The following is a 16036-nucleotide window of genomic DNA, read 5'->3' on the forward strand; positions in this document are numbered from 1 at the left end:
CCTTTTGGCATATAATGTCTTCTTTTATATACACGAATCTCACTATATACAAAATTAGGTGTGTTAGTTCTTAAGCTTTACTTCTTAATACACTTGCCTTTTTAATTTTCAGAAATGAAAGTATCAAGAGGCTGAGAGGGCAAAAATGATAAAATAAAATTGCTTATTTTTCCATTTAATAAATCACTACATGATAGTGGCAGCAGTATGAACTCCTTGATTTACTGGTCATCTGTCATTCACTTGGTCAATCTTTTTATTGCTGTATATGCAGTTTACTCCCATACTTTACTATTTTAATAAAACTGATAGCCTAGAAGACCATAAATGCTGCAACATATACTTCTAAATTTGGAAAAGTAAAATCAAACAATCTGAACTCTTTTGACCCTTTTCATACACACGGACAGATTTTTTTTTTTTTTTTTTTTTTTTTTTTTTTTTTTTTTGGTCCAAACCATAGCTGAGATTAACCTTTCCAGCAGTCTAATACATTAACAGTGGTAGTCTGGCCATACCCTCTGAACACCATCTTAACCTTGATTATCCAATAAAGCACATTCTTTCATTTCCCATAATGCTTCACCCATCATATGTCAATAACTGCAATGATATGTGCCAAGTGCATTTTACAAACTTGATTAGAAGGCATTGCTTAATGCTCAAGTCTGTTCTGCTGTCAGATAAAAATGCTGAAAGGGAGCTGGAATGATTGAATGGCTTTATGATCAATGTCCCCTTTTCCTAGGCATAGATTGCATTCACTCCATCACTGTCTATTGGGGAACAACGTTGAAGTTATCGGTTCTGGCAAAAACGGAGTGGCAGGCTACATTGTACTTTCATATTAAACACTGATAAATGAACAAAAGTGCTTTGGGATCTAAATTCTCCAACCATTACTTTAATTTTACTGTCTTCTTGACATATGATAACATGGTATAGCTGCCAATGAGCAATACCATCCTGCTTCCTCTCTTTTATTGAGATGATAACCTAACTGTGCGATACATAAGACAGTGAAATACCCCATATCTCCTAAACATGAATAAAACATTGTTATTGGATGTAACTTAGTTACAGTTCTCATTCTGTAGTAGACTTATCAATATCTTGTGTTGTAAATTGTTCTTAATTTTTGTACTGCAGTCTAAGTGTTCAAACTGTAAATGTTTAAAGTCAAAATGTACAGCCATGCTGTATACTTTGTTTGTCTGACATATATGACATTTTAATCGTCTATAATTGGGTCTTTGGTTTCAGTACCAGACTTTGACACCTACCTAAGGAAGAGATCATACCGCGTATCATCATTTGGGTTCCCGGATGGGGTTGTGTAGCAATAATCCATTAATACATTCCATCTGCAGGGAGAAGTAAACATGCTTAGGTGTCAGAGTCCTCCGTGGAGCGTTGGTAATTAATCCAAAGAAAGTATCAGCCAAATTCTTACCACGTGAATCATATTTTCAATATTTGCAATGTTTGCAAAGGTTTCTGGTTTGTTCAAATTTTCTCTAAGATCTATATATTTAAAATTCTGCAACAATTGTCAGGTGGAATGGAGATCAATGTCTCCAATAAGAGATAAGGCAGGCAGATGGCCAAAGCCTGGAAGAGCAAAACTGCCAAGTGAGTTGCACTGCTACCCAGTTGGCTTCAGCATGAACCATGCTCTGATTACAGTAGTTACTCTAGCACCATGCAACAGAAAAGAGTAATACTGAACATAGAAACATGTGTTTGGCGTATGCATTGACTCAGTACAAGTGGGAGTGTGATTTCCTGATGGTGCATTACTAGAAGAAGCCATGAGGTGGATGCACAACTTTCTTCCATACGGTTATATTGGAGTAAGATTCAGAATTTTTGTCATTCCAGCTCTTTGCATTATGAACTTTAAAAAATTACCATAGGAAATAAATGCCAATAATATAAAAAGAAATTACTACAGTTGGTAAAAAAATTATTTTAAACAGTTGCATGCTGCATGATCCATGGTTAGAGAGACAGGGAAAATGTGAAGGGATACACAATTTCTAGGGTATACCAATCTCTTATGGGGCCCCAAATTTAAAATATGGTATACCCCCACCCCCAATAAACAGCCATGTGTCACATAATTTTAACAGGACTGCACTAAATCTTTAGTGGTTGAATTCTTTAAAAGATGTTCTGCTTTGTTTTTGTTTTGTTGTTATTTTAAACAATGTCATGATATGACCCCTTTCAGATTTAAGGTTTTTTGGGGGGAGAGCGGGGCAAAGAAAAAGGACCATTTTTATTTAATGGATATTCCAGTAGCAGACAGAAAAAATAAATTCTTTTTTTTAAAGATTTATTTATTTATTATTGTGTATACAATGCTCTACTGAATGTACACTTTCAGGCCAGAAGAGTATCAGATCATATCATAGATGGTTGTAAGCCACCATGTGGTTGCTGGGAATTGAACTCATGACCTCTGGAAAGCAGTCAGTGTTCTTAACCGCTGAGCCATCTCTCCAGCCCCCACCCCCCAAAAAATTCTTAAGAGGGTTTTGTGAGCTAGGTTTTCTTTCCAGAAAATTTTAGTGAATTTTTATAGACAGTATAGAAAATACTGATTATGGGATTTTGTTGGTTTGTTTGCTTGCTTGCAGAGTTTTTTTCTAGAAATGTTTATAGAATTTTCACACATATTCTTACAATGACAATTATTTTATGAATTTGAAATACACACAGAACCAATATACAAGCCACACGTGTATCAAATATTAGGCTATTCATCATTCTGATGAAGAAATATAAAACATTCTGGCCTCCCAGAAGCTCTCCATTTGGACTCTTTCAGTCACTATCACTGTTTGTTTAGAGGAAGCCTTGTTATTTACCAATTAATGACATAAAATGAGTACCACTCCCTTGGGCCCTGTCAATCTGTTGTTTCTTTTCATCAACATGACTTAACGGTGTGGCAATGACCATATATTTCAAGTACAACTTCGGGATGAATAAGCTAACATTATAAGTGAGGAGAGTTAAGTATTTGAGCCAATCAAGCTAAGAGTGCACAATTACCTGCCATCCAGATTAGTAGCTTGCACAGCTGCAAACACTTTGGTTTTCAAGGGTAATCCTATACTTGGGATGATTAACTGCTCTCTGTAGGTTGAATCCTAATGATGAAATAATAAACAACCCACATGTCACTATCTTCTATCAATAGAAACTTTACTACTTAAAACTGCAAAAGAAACAAAAAGCAATCAAATCAACATATCGACATAACTGACTCCAAAGAGACTTATTTTACCCTTATCTTAGCAGAACTTATCCTAGCACATATGAATAAAACAAGTTGATCTTAGTGCATAGATTGTCTTTGTTTACATGACTTAATCACATATGATGGCTAATTATATTCAATCGTTACTGGTTAGTATTTGTTTAGTTATTCAACTACCAATATTAAGCTGATATCAATTAGGATTCTATTTATTTGTATTAGTCTCTAATTTCCATTGTCTTTAGTTAACTAAAGCCTTTCACTGTTAAAGTGTCAGGTACTAAGTTTGGTAATCTTTCATTTCTAGAAGCACTTCTCTGATAGCCAAAGATTACCAAACTTTAATTTAAAGCCAGAGGGGAGGGGAAAACAGAGAAAAAGAGTCAGAGACAGAAAGACTACCATAGTATTTGAGTTGTCAAAATGTCTACCATAGAAGTCTTGTTCAAATTTTCCTTTTATTTAAAAACTTTAGAGCAATTCTAAATAACTTATTCCTATCATCCTCCTCTTAGCAGCACATTAAAGTGTCAAACTAGAAATTAAAAAGTTGCATCTACAAATTGACAATGAATAGAAATAATGAAAAATATAAAATGCCAAAGGAAATATTCCTTAAAATATAAGTAGTCAAATCATTTAACCATCAAAAATTGTTATCCAAATATTAATAACTCTAAAGAGCTTTCTGTTTGGTGGCAGAATATTTTTATTACTCAATGTGAAATTTTAGTAACCAAAGAATATAGAGCACTCATGTTTATTTGGCTGGACAAAAGCAGCATATTTAGAATTTTTAAGAATAAGTATTGGATTTTTGACATCTGAACCAATTGCATCCATGAGGAAACATGCCATTCTTGAGACAGACACGTGCATGAGAGACTACATATCACGTTGAGGAAAATGTTAGCCCTTGTATTTCTAATTATTGTTGATATATATGTGATAATTAGTGATGGCTTCTATATTCGTGGCAGAGAGCTAGTATTTTTATTCATAATGTTTCTGAATTCCTTTTCAATGTTTTCAAGTAAATTTCAATCCATTACTTATCTTGCTCTTGCATCTTATGTTTGCTTTAATATTGTCCCCAAGAATACTGGCTCTCTTCACAAGAAATGAGTTCATAAAACATTTGCAAATGATGTTCAACCCCTTTGTGGTTGGGTCAAGAGTCATCAGATATTTTTCATCACTGTTTGCACGACCCTATTTATTCAGCCACTCAGCAAACACTAACAGTTAGGTACGTTTCAAACATAAAAGGCTTCCTTGCTTTCTATTTCTACAAAGGAGGAAACAGTTACTTTTATGTTACCAAAAGGGAAGGCCACAGTTCTAGTTAAAATAACTTTCATGCATAGAAACTTCGTCATTGATAAAAGTTATTTTTTATAAATATAACTTTCTCAAGTACCTAGACTATGTCCTATTATACAAAAACATGAACAAAGGAAGAGAGGACTACATCTAGGTGGTGTGCAGCTGTTTCTGGCCTAACATCAAACCAGATAATTTCTCGCTCAGCGATAAGCATGTAAAATAATTTGCAAGCATGCCTAGGGACTTACAAACAAAAACTTCTCTAGGGGAAAATATGGTTCTTAATGGCTGTAAAATGACATTAAAATTTAAATGTAACAATACAATTACACTTGGGTGACTAAACATTAATATCCAAATAAATAATAAATGTAGTTTGGAATCAATTAATAAACTATTCCAACATTTTATTTTCTAATGTAAATTCCTACTTTTTAATGCCTTGCTATACAGCAAAATAATATGACCTTAAGACTACTTTGGGGCAATGATATTTACTCGAGAGTGCAATGAATGACGCATGTCCTTCTATGATATTCAAGATTCGTAGAGCATACAATAGTACACAGAGAATAATTCACATGTATATACATGAATCATACACAGAGAAGAATTCACACACACCACATTATAAAGAAAGAAAAATACACATACGTCATACACAAAGAGACATAAAAGAAAAACAAAACTATTTGTTGGAGATTATTTCATTTTAAAATGTAATTGGTGAAGCACTTTTAAAGTTCAATTTTTATTTTAATTCAACTATAAATATTTTATTGAAAACTGATTAAAAATTCAACTTTTCGCAGTCTGTCACTCACAGTATGATAAAATGATTACCTTCTACTATAAAATTGAAATATGAATATTATTAAGTTATAGGCTTTTATTTGACATACACAAAAACTCTGTAGAAATATGTCTGGGCCACAGGACTGTCACACTATTTATAATGGCAAAGATATTTGAAGATGAAGATTGTCCTAAAATGTACCCTTTCATAGTTTGATTTTCTGCTTTTCCAGTGGGAAAAAATATAGTTTAATTTCTCAGAAAGTAATGCTAGCATTGAGTGACATATGGATGTGTTTTTCGCTATATTTATCATGGAAGTCCTCATCTCAGTAAGTATTGTTGATTCTAACACGGTCTTCTTCAATTCTACCTCAGAGACTTTACACACAGAGCTCAACTGGAAAAAAATCTTTCACTTTAAGGTTACTTTTATATAAATATTGCACACAAAAATAATAAATATATGACCATCTTCTGAAGAAAATAGCTGCACATCGTTGATAAGTACACAGAACCCAGAAGATTTTCCAAAGAGAAAGTTTACAAATGACAGAAAGGCAGTCTCCAGGCCAACACATTTTAATGTGTTGTTTAGGACTCTGTGGTGTCAAACTACAAACTTATAAACATGATTTTTTAAATGCCTTTGCAAAATGTCCTACTACAATATTTATAGCTCATTATATTCAAAGGATAAAGCAGTGACTTTTAAATCAGTGGCATGAATTATAACTCAGTGCCATGATGACATGAATAATAATGCAAAAATCAGATTCATAATTTACAAAAATGTTGGTTGATAGATTGAAAAATTGATATTTAAATCAGGCATTTAAAATGTATGAATAAAAATTTTAATCAACATGAAAATATCATTTGGGGGATTAATGTTACAGTTATAAATAGAAACCCATGTATTTTTCACATGTTGCTGCCACTCTCGATATTTACATGACAAAAGTTTAGACAATGCTGTGTCATCAGACAAAGCCATTTTAGATGAGACAGAATTGTCACCAGCAAAAACCCATGTTCAAAATATTAACACATTCATCTCCAATGATGCCTCCAAGAGAAGTATTATTCCAACTGAGGGTACGTTTGTCTCGCAAAAATGCTCTCCCAAATCATACACACACACACACACACACACACACACACACACACACACACACACACACACACACATGGAGGGGTGAGGGGGGACAGAGAGGAAGAGATGCAAATAATTGTAGATAGATTCTTGGATAGAGTAACACCTACGGTATGAAATTTCAATGATTTATCAATTTTTAGAAAATTTAATGGAGCTTATAGCACACCTTTATAACTAAGATACATAAAAATGAAAGTAAAGATGGATATACATGTTACAGAACTACAGCAGGGTTAATGTGACGTTCAGTAGGTTTTATAGAAAAGTTATTCACATAAATGACTCCACACAACAGTGAATGGGAAAATAATGTCTTTCACCCATCAACTTACATTATAAAGAAGCAAGTTCAACGTGCTGACAAATGTCCCATTGTTCTCTCTCACAGAAATAGCAGCTGAGGACCTAAAACAGATTTGAAAGAGAAAAGGTACTGATGAGATTTTAAATTAAAAGTTTTATTTATACCCAGATGTTAGATTTTAGACAATAAACTCTTGAGATAGCATGGCATACTTTTAACTAGGCCTGCAACAGATGCAGTGTTTAAATCACCAAAATGGCTAGTTATCAAAAAGCAAGGGAGATCAAATAAAGACAGACTGTCATTTATGATCTTTTTATTGATAAGGTCATCTCTTTATTTGACATTACATATATAAGAATTTTTTTCAGGAAAGCTCATTTCCTAAGATCTTAAATTTGAGGCAAATAGTGTTTCATCGGTTTCACAAAAAAAGTTCTATGAAGTCAGGGATTTGTTCAACTTTTTCATAGGAGAACAAACAGTATATGGTAAATAATAGTAGTTTGGGTTTAATAAACATTGCATGAATAAATGAACATAATCCTTTGATATGACAGGTGGGGATAGAAGAGGTATGCTTCTCCCTAAACCTTTGTCCTCAGGGCCTTTCCATATCTAATCTTTGCCTTTATCTGAAGCATATACTATCAGTGTACTATGAAAAACTTCTTTATTTTTTAACTTTGACACAAAAGTAGCTTTCATATTATCGTGTACTAAGATTAAACAATAAGTAGAATCTTACAATACGGACACTCAAATCAGAGAGAAAACCTTTTCATTCAGTTATTCAATTTTGTCAAAAATAGTTGACAGGATTAGGTTATTATGTTGTGGACATGTTGAGTCTTCATGCATGTGTTTTTGGAAATATTAAATAAGGATATGGATATGTTCCATAGCTCTGATCCTAGTCTAGAATTCCTTGGGCCTGTGTCATGCCGCCCTTCTGTGCCCTCTGCAAAAGTCATAAGGACTCAGAGTCTGAAGCTGTAGAACCCAGCAGCGAGAACAAGTGGCCAGTGATCAGGCAGAACCCAGCAGTACAGTGGCCAGGTGCCCTGTGCACAGGAAACACTGCACACCTACACTTCAGAACTACCTAAGCATTCATGGCTTTTGTGCAAAGGAATTAAGAACAATACTAAATATACAGATCATAAATAGATATATGATTAATATATAATAATAATATAATATAATAGTTGAGTCATGCTGTGCTCCATTACACTTGAGTGTCACTACATGTCCATTAAAAATAAGCAAGCAGAAAGGCAATATGAAAAAGCAAGAATAAAACATGAACTCACGAAGCAAGCTGTGTGTTATTAACCAGGTATTCCAATGGATAACTACAACTAAATTTGTAAAGGAGCCCAGGAAGATAGCTGATGACTGTTGGTGGGTCTGGAGTATCAATATATCCAGAAATATTTCCTATCTGTACAGAGGTTGCATTTCCAGAAGCACCGACGCCAGGAATTGTGGACACCTGTTAAAACAGCAGATCAAATTCAGTGATTTGATGTTTTTATATGCAAACATGCAGATATACTTTACATGCAAATAAAACATTATGACAGCATATCTATAATTTTGTTTGAGCTGTAGCTTGCTATAGATTTGAAATTATGCATACTTTATAAAATTTATAAGTGACGGCATGTCTTTTTTATGTTTCTTTTTTTATTTTTTTATTATTAATTTATTCTTGTTACATCTCACTGGTTATCCCATCCCTTGTGTCCTCCCATTCTTTCCTCCCTCCCCTTTTCCCCATATTCCCCTCCCCTATGACTGTTCCTGAGGGGGATTACCTCCCCCTGTATATGCTCATAGGGTATCAAGTCTCTTCTCGGTATGTCTTTAAAGTGAATGGAACTTTATGTGTACCAGACATTTGATTCATATTTATTTCATAAAAAATGACATGTACAAAATCCTACAATTAATTTTTTAAAGACTCATTGATAAATGTCAACTTTTTTGGTGACCCACCTATTAAAAACAAAGACATTATGAAATTTTCAGACAAATAGATGGAACTAGAAAATATAATCCTGAGTTAAATAACCTAGACCAGAAAGATATATATGATACATACTCACTTATAAGTGGATATTAGATATAATGTACAGGATAGCCAGACTACATCCATAAACCCAAAGGTACCAAGTAGCAAAGAGGGCCCAAGTGAGGATGCTTGAATCTCAGTCAGAAGGGAAAACAAAATAGACATCTGAAGTAAATGGAGAGAGGGAGCTCTGTGGGACATAAGGAGCGAGGGGAGCAGGGGTGGACATCAAGAGTTGGGAGGGGAGAAGCCTGGGAAAGAGAATAAAATCAGTGGAGGCGTATCTGGGATAAGGGAGGCCTCTGGGAGTCTATGGGGGTGACCCTAGCTGTGTCTTCTACTAGCGGGGGATACGGAGCCTGAAGTGGCCACTTCCTGTAGCCAGGTGGGACTTTCAGTAGAGAGAGGGAGACAGCAACCAACCCACAAATCCTTTGACCCAAATTTTGTCCTGCCTACTGGTAATATAGGGATAAAGATAGAGCACAGGCCTGATCTAGGAAATTGCCAACCAATGACTGGCCCAACTTGAAACCCACCCTATAGGGACAGAGTCAACCCCTGACATTATTAATACTATTCTGCCATGCTTACAGACAGGAGCCTAGAAAAATTGTTTTCTGATGGGCTTCATCCAGCAGTTGATGAAAACAGATGGAGAGACCCACAGCCAAACAATAGGTGGAGCTCAGGGAGAAGGATTTAGGGAGTCAGAGAGGTCAAGGACATCCCAAGACCTACAGGGTAAACAATCCTGGGCCCATGAGGCCGCACAGAGACTGAACCACCAAGCAAAGAGAATGCATGGATGGACGCAGCCCCCTACACATATGTAGCAGATGTGCAGCTTGCTCTTCATGTGGGCCCCCTAACACTTAGAGTGGGGTCTGTCCCTGTCTCTGTTACCTGCCTTGGGATCACATTCACATAGCTAGGCTGCCTTGTCTGGCCTCGGTGGCAAAGGTTGCACCTAGTCCTACTAAGGCTCAATGTACCAGGGTGGATTGGTACCCATGGGGGGGGGGCTCTCCTTCTCTGAAGTTAAGGGAATGGGAGAATTGGAGAAGGGTGAGAGGGTGAGACTGGGAGGAGAGGATGGAGGGGGCTGCAATCATGCTGTAAAGTGAATTTAAAAAGTAAAGGGGAAAGATTTGATTTGCCTCTGTCACATTAGTTTGTAGCTCCAGGCTTCCCAGGTTGTTATTGTTGTTTCTGTTATTGTCGTTGCTGTGTGCATATGGCATGAGGGCCGTGGTGCCCATATAGGGCTCAGAGGACAACTCTGTGGAGTTAGAGCTTCCTTTCTACACTTCCGTGCTTTTGTCACTAGAATGCATGTCTCCAGTCTCTACCTGCTGAGCCATCTCACCAGCCTGTTTAGAGTTCCGCTCAGGATATAGTGCCGCTGCGCCAAAGTCCTTGCTCTTGCCTTTGAGCAGACTCCTTCAGCCATCTCTCTCCTTCTCCCCTCTCATGGCCCATTACCCATTTATAACATGGCGTCTTGCTCAGCAAACCCCCTGACTAGTCCATATATGTTATTTCTCTTTACAGCACATAGGCAGCCTGTTTGCTTTGCATTCCCTCAGCCATCCTCGTAGAGCCTGGAGGTCTTCAGTGCTATGCCACGTTGTGCATCTTACAAGTAATTTTTGAATAAATAAAAGCAAGTCATAAATTTACTAGGGATTTGACTTTCCAGTGTTTTCTTTGATGGATCATAGAGATTCCCATTTTCAGACAAATTTCAAGGAGACCACGAGCTCCCAGAAGTTACAGAAAATGTTGCTCATATTTATGCTTTCTTAACACTGCTTAGCTTTGTTTGGTTTCCCAAAACCTACTAAAACTGAAGAAAATTTTCTTAGGAAAATAATGTTTCTGATTCTCATGAAAACAAGAAAGGAGAGTCATTCTTTCACCATGCCAAGTGTCACATGGCATTCACTGAATACTTGGAGGAGATATTTCTGAGATAAGTAATATTATTGGTGGCACTCAGAGGAAGGATAATAGGCTACCAAGAAGAGATTTGATACCCTTTGAGCATATACAGGAGGAAAAGGAGGTCCCCCTCAGTCACAGTCATAGGGGAGGGGAGTAAGCGGTAATGGGGAAGAAAGGAGGAATAGGATGATACAAGCGATGGGAGAACAATTGAGATGTAATATGAATAAATTAATAAAATATATTTTAAAACAAAAAATAGATTTTCATCTCAGTGGTTATCTCATCCTTTATATCCTTCCATTCTTCCCTCCCTCCCATTTTCCCCTTATTCCCCTCCCCTATGACTGTTCCTGAGGGGGACTTCTTCCCCCTGTATATGCTCATAGGGTATCAAGTCTCTTCTTGGTAACCTGCTATCCTTCCTCTAACAAGAATAAATTAATAAAAAAAATTTAAAAATTCAGTGATTAAAACACTAGAAAAGCCCTTTTCCAAAAAAAAAAAAAAAAGAAAGAAAGAAAGAAAAGAAAAGAAAAGAAAGAAAGAAAGAGACTTGATACCCTATGAGCATATACAGGGGGAGGAGGTCCCCCTCAGTCACAGTCTTAGGGGAGGGGAGTAAGGGGAAAATGGGAGGGAGGGAGGAATGGGAGGATACAAGGGATGGGATAACAATTGAGATATAATATGAATAGATTAATAAATTGTATTTTTTAAAAAGGAAAAAAATACATTTTAAATGATAGAATAAACTTTATTCCTGAGCCTAACAGTACACAGGCTAAGGCAAATAGCTAGCTCATACATGAGGCAAAAATCAGTGGAACAAGAACACTTGTCTTACAACTAACCCAGTGACACAGTAATCTATTTACTTTGCCTTATATAGGAGTGTACTGCAAGGAGGATCCAAAGCTGGTGACATCCAAGGAAAAGTATGAAAATCAAAAAAGTCTTCTCTTCCTTCCAGCCTGACTTACTAGGTTGAGTTATTTTCTATCCAGCAAGGGAACAGTGACTTTAGTCTATGAGAATGAGGCTTTGGAACACGATGCGAGGAAGGAAAATTCTGCTGGTCCCTACCTGCACTCCCTCCGCTAGGGAAAAAAGCATGCAATAATCAACTAGCTGCCCTCTCCCTTAGGCCTGCTTCATAACCTCTGTGAACACAGCTCAGAGAGATGAATAAACGTTTTTAATAAAAAGAGTCAACAGCACACAATCTGCAGGCTTAGAAATGGTCATGGGCACAATATTCTAACTGCCCTTTGGGATAAGATAAAGGAAGAGATTCAAACAAATCTCTTTCCAGTCTTCTAGCCCCCACCAAATTTTAGAAACCATGCCTTTAGAATAACCAAGCCTTCCCTAGCCCCGGCAATAATTTTTGAAGACTGAAAGCCATTTTTCCTTCTTTGCTGCACTTTTGCTAGGATTTATTGAATAAGATGATATTGAAGCAGGCTCAATAAAATATAATACTAGGTAAAAGTTAATGTTATTAATGATCCCATCACATATTATTAATTTCAATTAATTTTCATTCCCTTGATTGTTAATTTTTTTCTTTAATTCTATTTTTGGTGTTGAGTGAATTAATAAGAGGGTGAATGATATTAATTATAAATTCTCAGTCAGGGTACAAATGTGCAAAGCACTACTTTGGCTGTGAAAATAACTGGAAAGGGGTGCTACCATAATGTTATGGGTAAAATTGAGTATGATAAGCATTTTTAAATGCAAAGGGAAGTTCCACACCATGAAGCCCTTATTGCAAGAAACACTGCCTTCTTTTACAAAGTATCAATGGCCACCGGCCAAGGATGACCTTGAAACGAGAGAGTTCAAGTTCTCCTACCCTATCTCCAGTCTGTCTTACCGAATGAGGTCATCAGGTCTAGATCACAGCAAAAGAACAAAAACTGCTCTTGTGACCTGATGCCTCCATAAAAGCATAAGGAATACAGCTCGTGGTGAGACGTGTCTGTCAGTGTCAGACTAACAGAACGCTGCTTAGAATAGCACAGCCCATCACATGGCCCTCCACGGCCCAGCGCCTATCAACACAATCATTATTAGAAGACAGAAGTGCACATTTGGGTGTTCAAACTTCAAACAGGCAAAAGAAAGTGATTCTTTTGGCTTTATTGGAATTTTTTCCTCCAGAAGATAGATTGGGCTCCCACTTGTTTCATGAAATAGGAGTTTGTTTATTTATGACCTTAGGTATGGCACAGGATTTCATAACAGTCTTACCACTAAGTTGTTTCCACAACCCTCCAAGGTGCTGAGATTAATGATGAAAATGACCACTGCTGGAAAGGTGTTGTTATTGATGAAGCCCCTGCAGTGGGAATCCCCATGCCTTCCATTCAGTGCCAGATCTGTTTCAGAATAACCCGAGAAAAGGACCGTGCAGAAATTAATCTTCATTGTAATGGCCTGCACTCCACAGTAGACACTGATGTCTCTTTCAGCTAAAACAGAAAACACATAAAGGCAAAAGTAAGCCACGAAAGCACAGTAGAGAGCAGGCAAGGGACTTGAATGTTCTCTGCTTTATTTACCATCTCTGTTGTCTAACTAATTTCCAGTCTTGATACAATGAGCGAGTCATTAAGAAAAGTAGGTGAAAAAAGTAGCCATTGACTTAGTTATCTAAGGGGAGATTTTTGACATATTATAAGTCACCTCTGTCTCCTTGAGCCTGCTGTTCAGAGGACATGCATAAAATGTCAGTCCAGGGCTGTTGAATGACAAGAGAATTGAGTGGGGAAAATAAGGTTACCGTGGAAATTTAGAACTAGAGTGAGTGAATTATTCAGATTGCCTGTCTAGAGTGAAGCAGTACAAGTGATGTGTTTTCTCAAGAGAAAGGAAGAAGTTAAAAGCCGCCCTCCACCAAATTATTCAGTGCACTGTTATTTGGTAACTCATCCTATCCAAGACACAAAAGCAAAGGTCATCTTAAACAGGACCATTTTACTTAGCATATAGTAAATCGTATTAGAGAAACAAAATAAAAAATAATGTGTTGATGATATGTTGTACAAAATGCATAGCTTGCTTCAAGGAAAATTCTGTCAGTGATTATGCATGCCTTACGTGGGCACAGACAAGCAAAGCATAACGTGCATGGTTCTCCATGCTTCTGTAAGTCATCAGGAAATACTCTAGACATGAGCACATGCAGAAACACAGAAATAAGGGGTGGGGAGGGAGGGAGGGAGGGAGGGAAGGAAGAAGGGAGGAAGAGAAGGAGGGACAGAGGGAGGGAGCGAGGGAGGGAAGGAAGGACGGAAGGAGGGAGGAAGGGAGGGGGAAGGGAGAGCGAGACTTTTCATATCTCTAGATACTTTCCTACAAATAATAAATAAATAAATAAATAAATAAATAAATAAAAATGCATAGCCGGGCAGTGGTGGCACATACCTTTAATCCCAGCACTCGGAAGGCAGAGGCAGGCGGATCGCTGTGAGTTCGAGGCCAGCCTGTCTTGAAAAACCAAAAAAGAAGAAGAAGGAGGAGAAGAAGAAGGAGGAGGAGGAGGAGGAAAAGAAAAGAAAAGAATAAAGAGAGTTCAACAGATAAGTCATTCCTAGCAGCGGGTTTTACTTTTACTGGGCTGGGTCCCAAAAAACAATATAGTAACGTCCTCATCTCTCTTGCTTTAGAATTTATTAGAAAATGGGATTGCTACAAATTTAATTAGTTGAGTGATGATGAGGTCACCGCAGTAGAGTGAGCTCCAGTTGAAGATGACTGATGCAATTGGAAGTCTGAGGGAGACCATGAGCTGATGGCAGAAGAGTGGGACAATGTGTCTGAAATCCAAGGCACACAAGACTGAGTATCAGCCCCAGGCTAAAGAGGGACGGGAAAGAATGCTTTGCAGACTCTTGAAGGGAATCAACCCTGATGCTGGCCTTCTGAGACAATATGTACCCATCGTATTAAGTCAGTTTCTCAGTGGTGCTTTGTTGTATCAGTGCTAGGACGGAGTACAGTACATCCACCACTTGTAACATGGTTTCTGAGTAAGATGAAGAATCAAAGCAGGCATCAAATTTACACAACATGGAAACAAACAGGAGCTGATTGGACCACTTAGATAAATCACCTTGATTGTTTAAAATAAAAACTAAACAAGCAGAGCAAGGTGGCACATGCCTGTAATCCCAGTACTCAGGGAGGCAGAAACCCTGTCTTAAAAAACAAAAAGAAATAAATAAACAAATTAAACTAAATAAAATAGTTTTGACATGTAGTATGGAACATTCATCTAAGAAAGATATAAACTCATTCAAGATATTTAGCAAAAGTCAATTTGCTTCAATACCTCAAATCTTAATAATGTCAACAGATATTTTTGAAATATGATTTGTTATACTTTTAAATAGTAAAAAAAGCAGGCATGATAAAATGACTCACAGAAATATTAGACAGGGTATAAATAGGATGGTAGAGAAAGCCAGAATAGCCCAGATGCACCCATTAAGAACAGCTTCCTGGTTGAGTGAGTGTTCAGGCAGTAAACTGTCTCAGTCATTTTTTTCATTTTGGAAGCTGCTAACCTGCACTCTGGGTTCACTCAAGTATTTAAGTTTTATCCCTTCTCAAGTCTCTGATGGGTTTGAAGACCAGATAGTTTAGTCTTTCAACTAAGCTTAGTAGGTTAGGGGTTAACCTACTAAGATGTTTTTAGATCAAGATAGATGTTTTAAGTTAATAGAAATGAGATATGATAGATAATAATCTCCATTCAGAAATTTAGACCCAACAAGATAGGAAAGCTGTTTACTTCAAGTTTGCCAAATACAAATACCCAAACACTATGAATGTAACACTTATATAATTCCTGATTGTCTCGTGGTTCTTCCTGCTTTATGTAGTTTGTTTTACCCATCTGTAATAATATAAATGTATATGTTAAAAAGAAATATAATTTAAAAAATATTTTTAAAAAAGAATGGCTTCCTGAAGAAGATGGCACTGAGCTTAGTTTTGAAGGAGTTAATGAAAAATTAAAGAATGAAAAATATATAAAACCAGAGATACAGTGTGAACAAAGAAAGAAATTCTGAGTGTTTGGGATGCAAGCAGTTCCATTTTTATCATGATTTTAAAATACAAAAAAAAAAAAAAAACATCAGGAAG

General features: G+C 36.7%; 1 protein-coding gene across 1 annotated transcript in view; it reads right to left on the reverse strand.

The window, feature by feature from the left end:
- The window catches only part of Zpld1 (zona pellucida like domain containing 1), a 37184-nt gene that overhangs the window by 11042 nt on the left and 10106 nt on the right, over positions 1–16036 (reverse strand). Inside the window, exons 2-6 of the mRNA XM_051150046.1 lie at positions 13136–13356; positions 8166–8347; positions 6881–6953; positions 3061–3158; positions 1284–1364 (exon numbers count right to left, since the gene is read on the reverse strand). Of these exons, the coding sequence (XP_051006003.1) occupies positions 1284–1364; positions 3061–3158; positions 6881–6953; positions 8166–8347; positions 13136–13356 (655 nt within the window). The remainder of the gene's footprint in view (positions 1–1283; positions 1365–3060; positions 3159–6880; positions 6954–8165; positions 8348–13135; positions 13357–16036) is intronic.

This window comes from Acomys russatus, chromosome 8 (genome assembly GCF_903995435.1).
Source record: "Acomys russatus chromosome 8, mAcoRus1.1, whole genome shotgun sequence".
Lineage (NCBI taxonomy): Eukaryota > Metazoa > Chordata > Mammalia > Rodentia > Muridae > Acomys > Acomys russatus.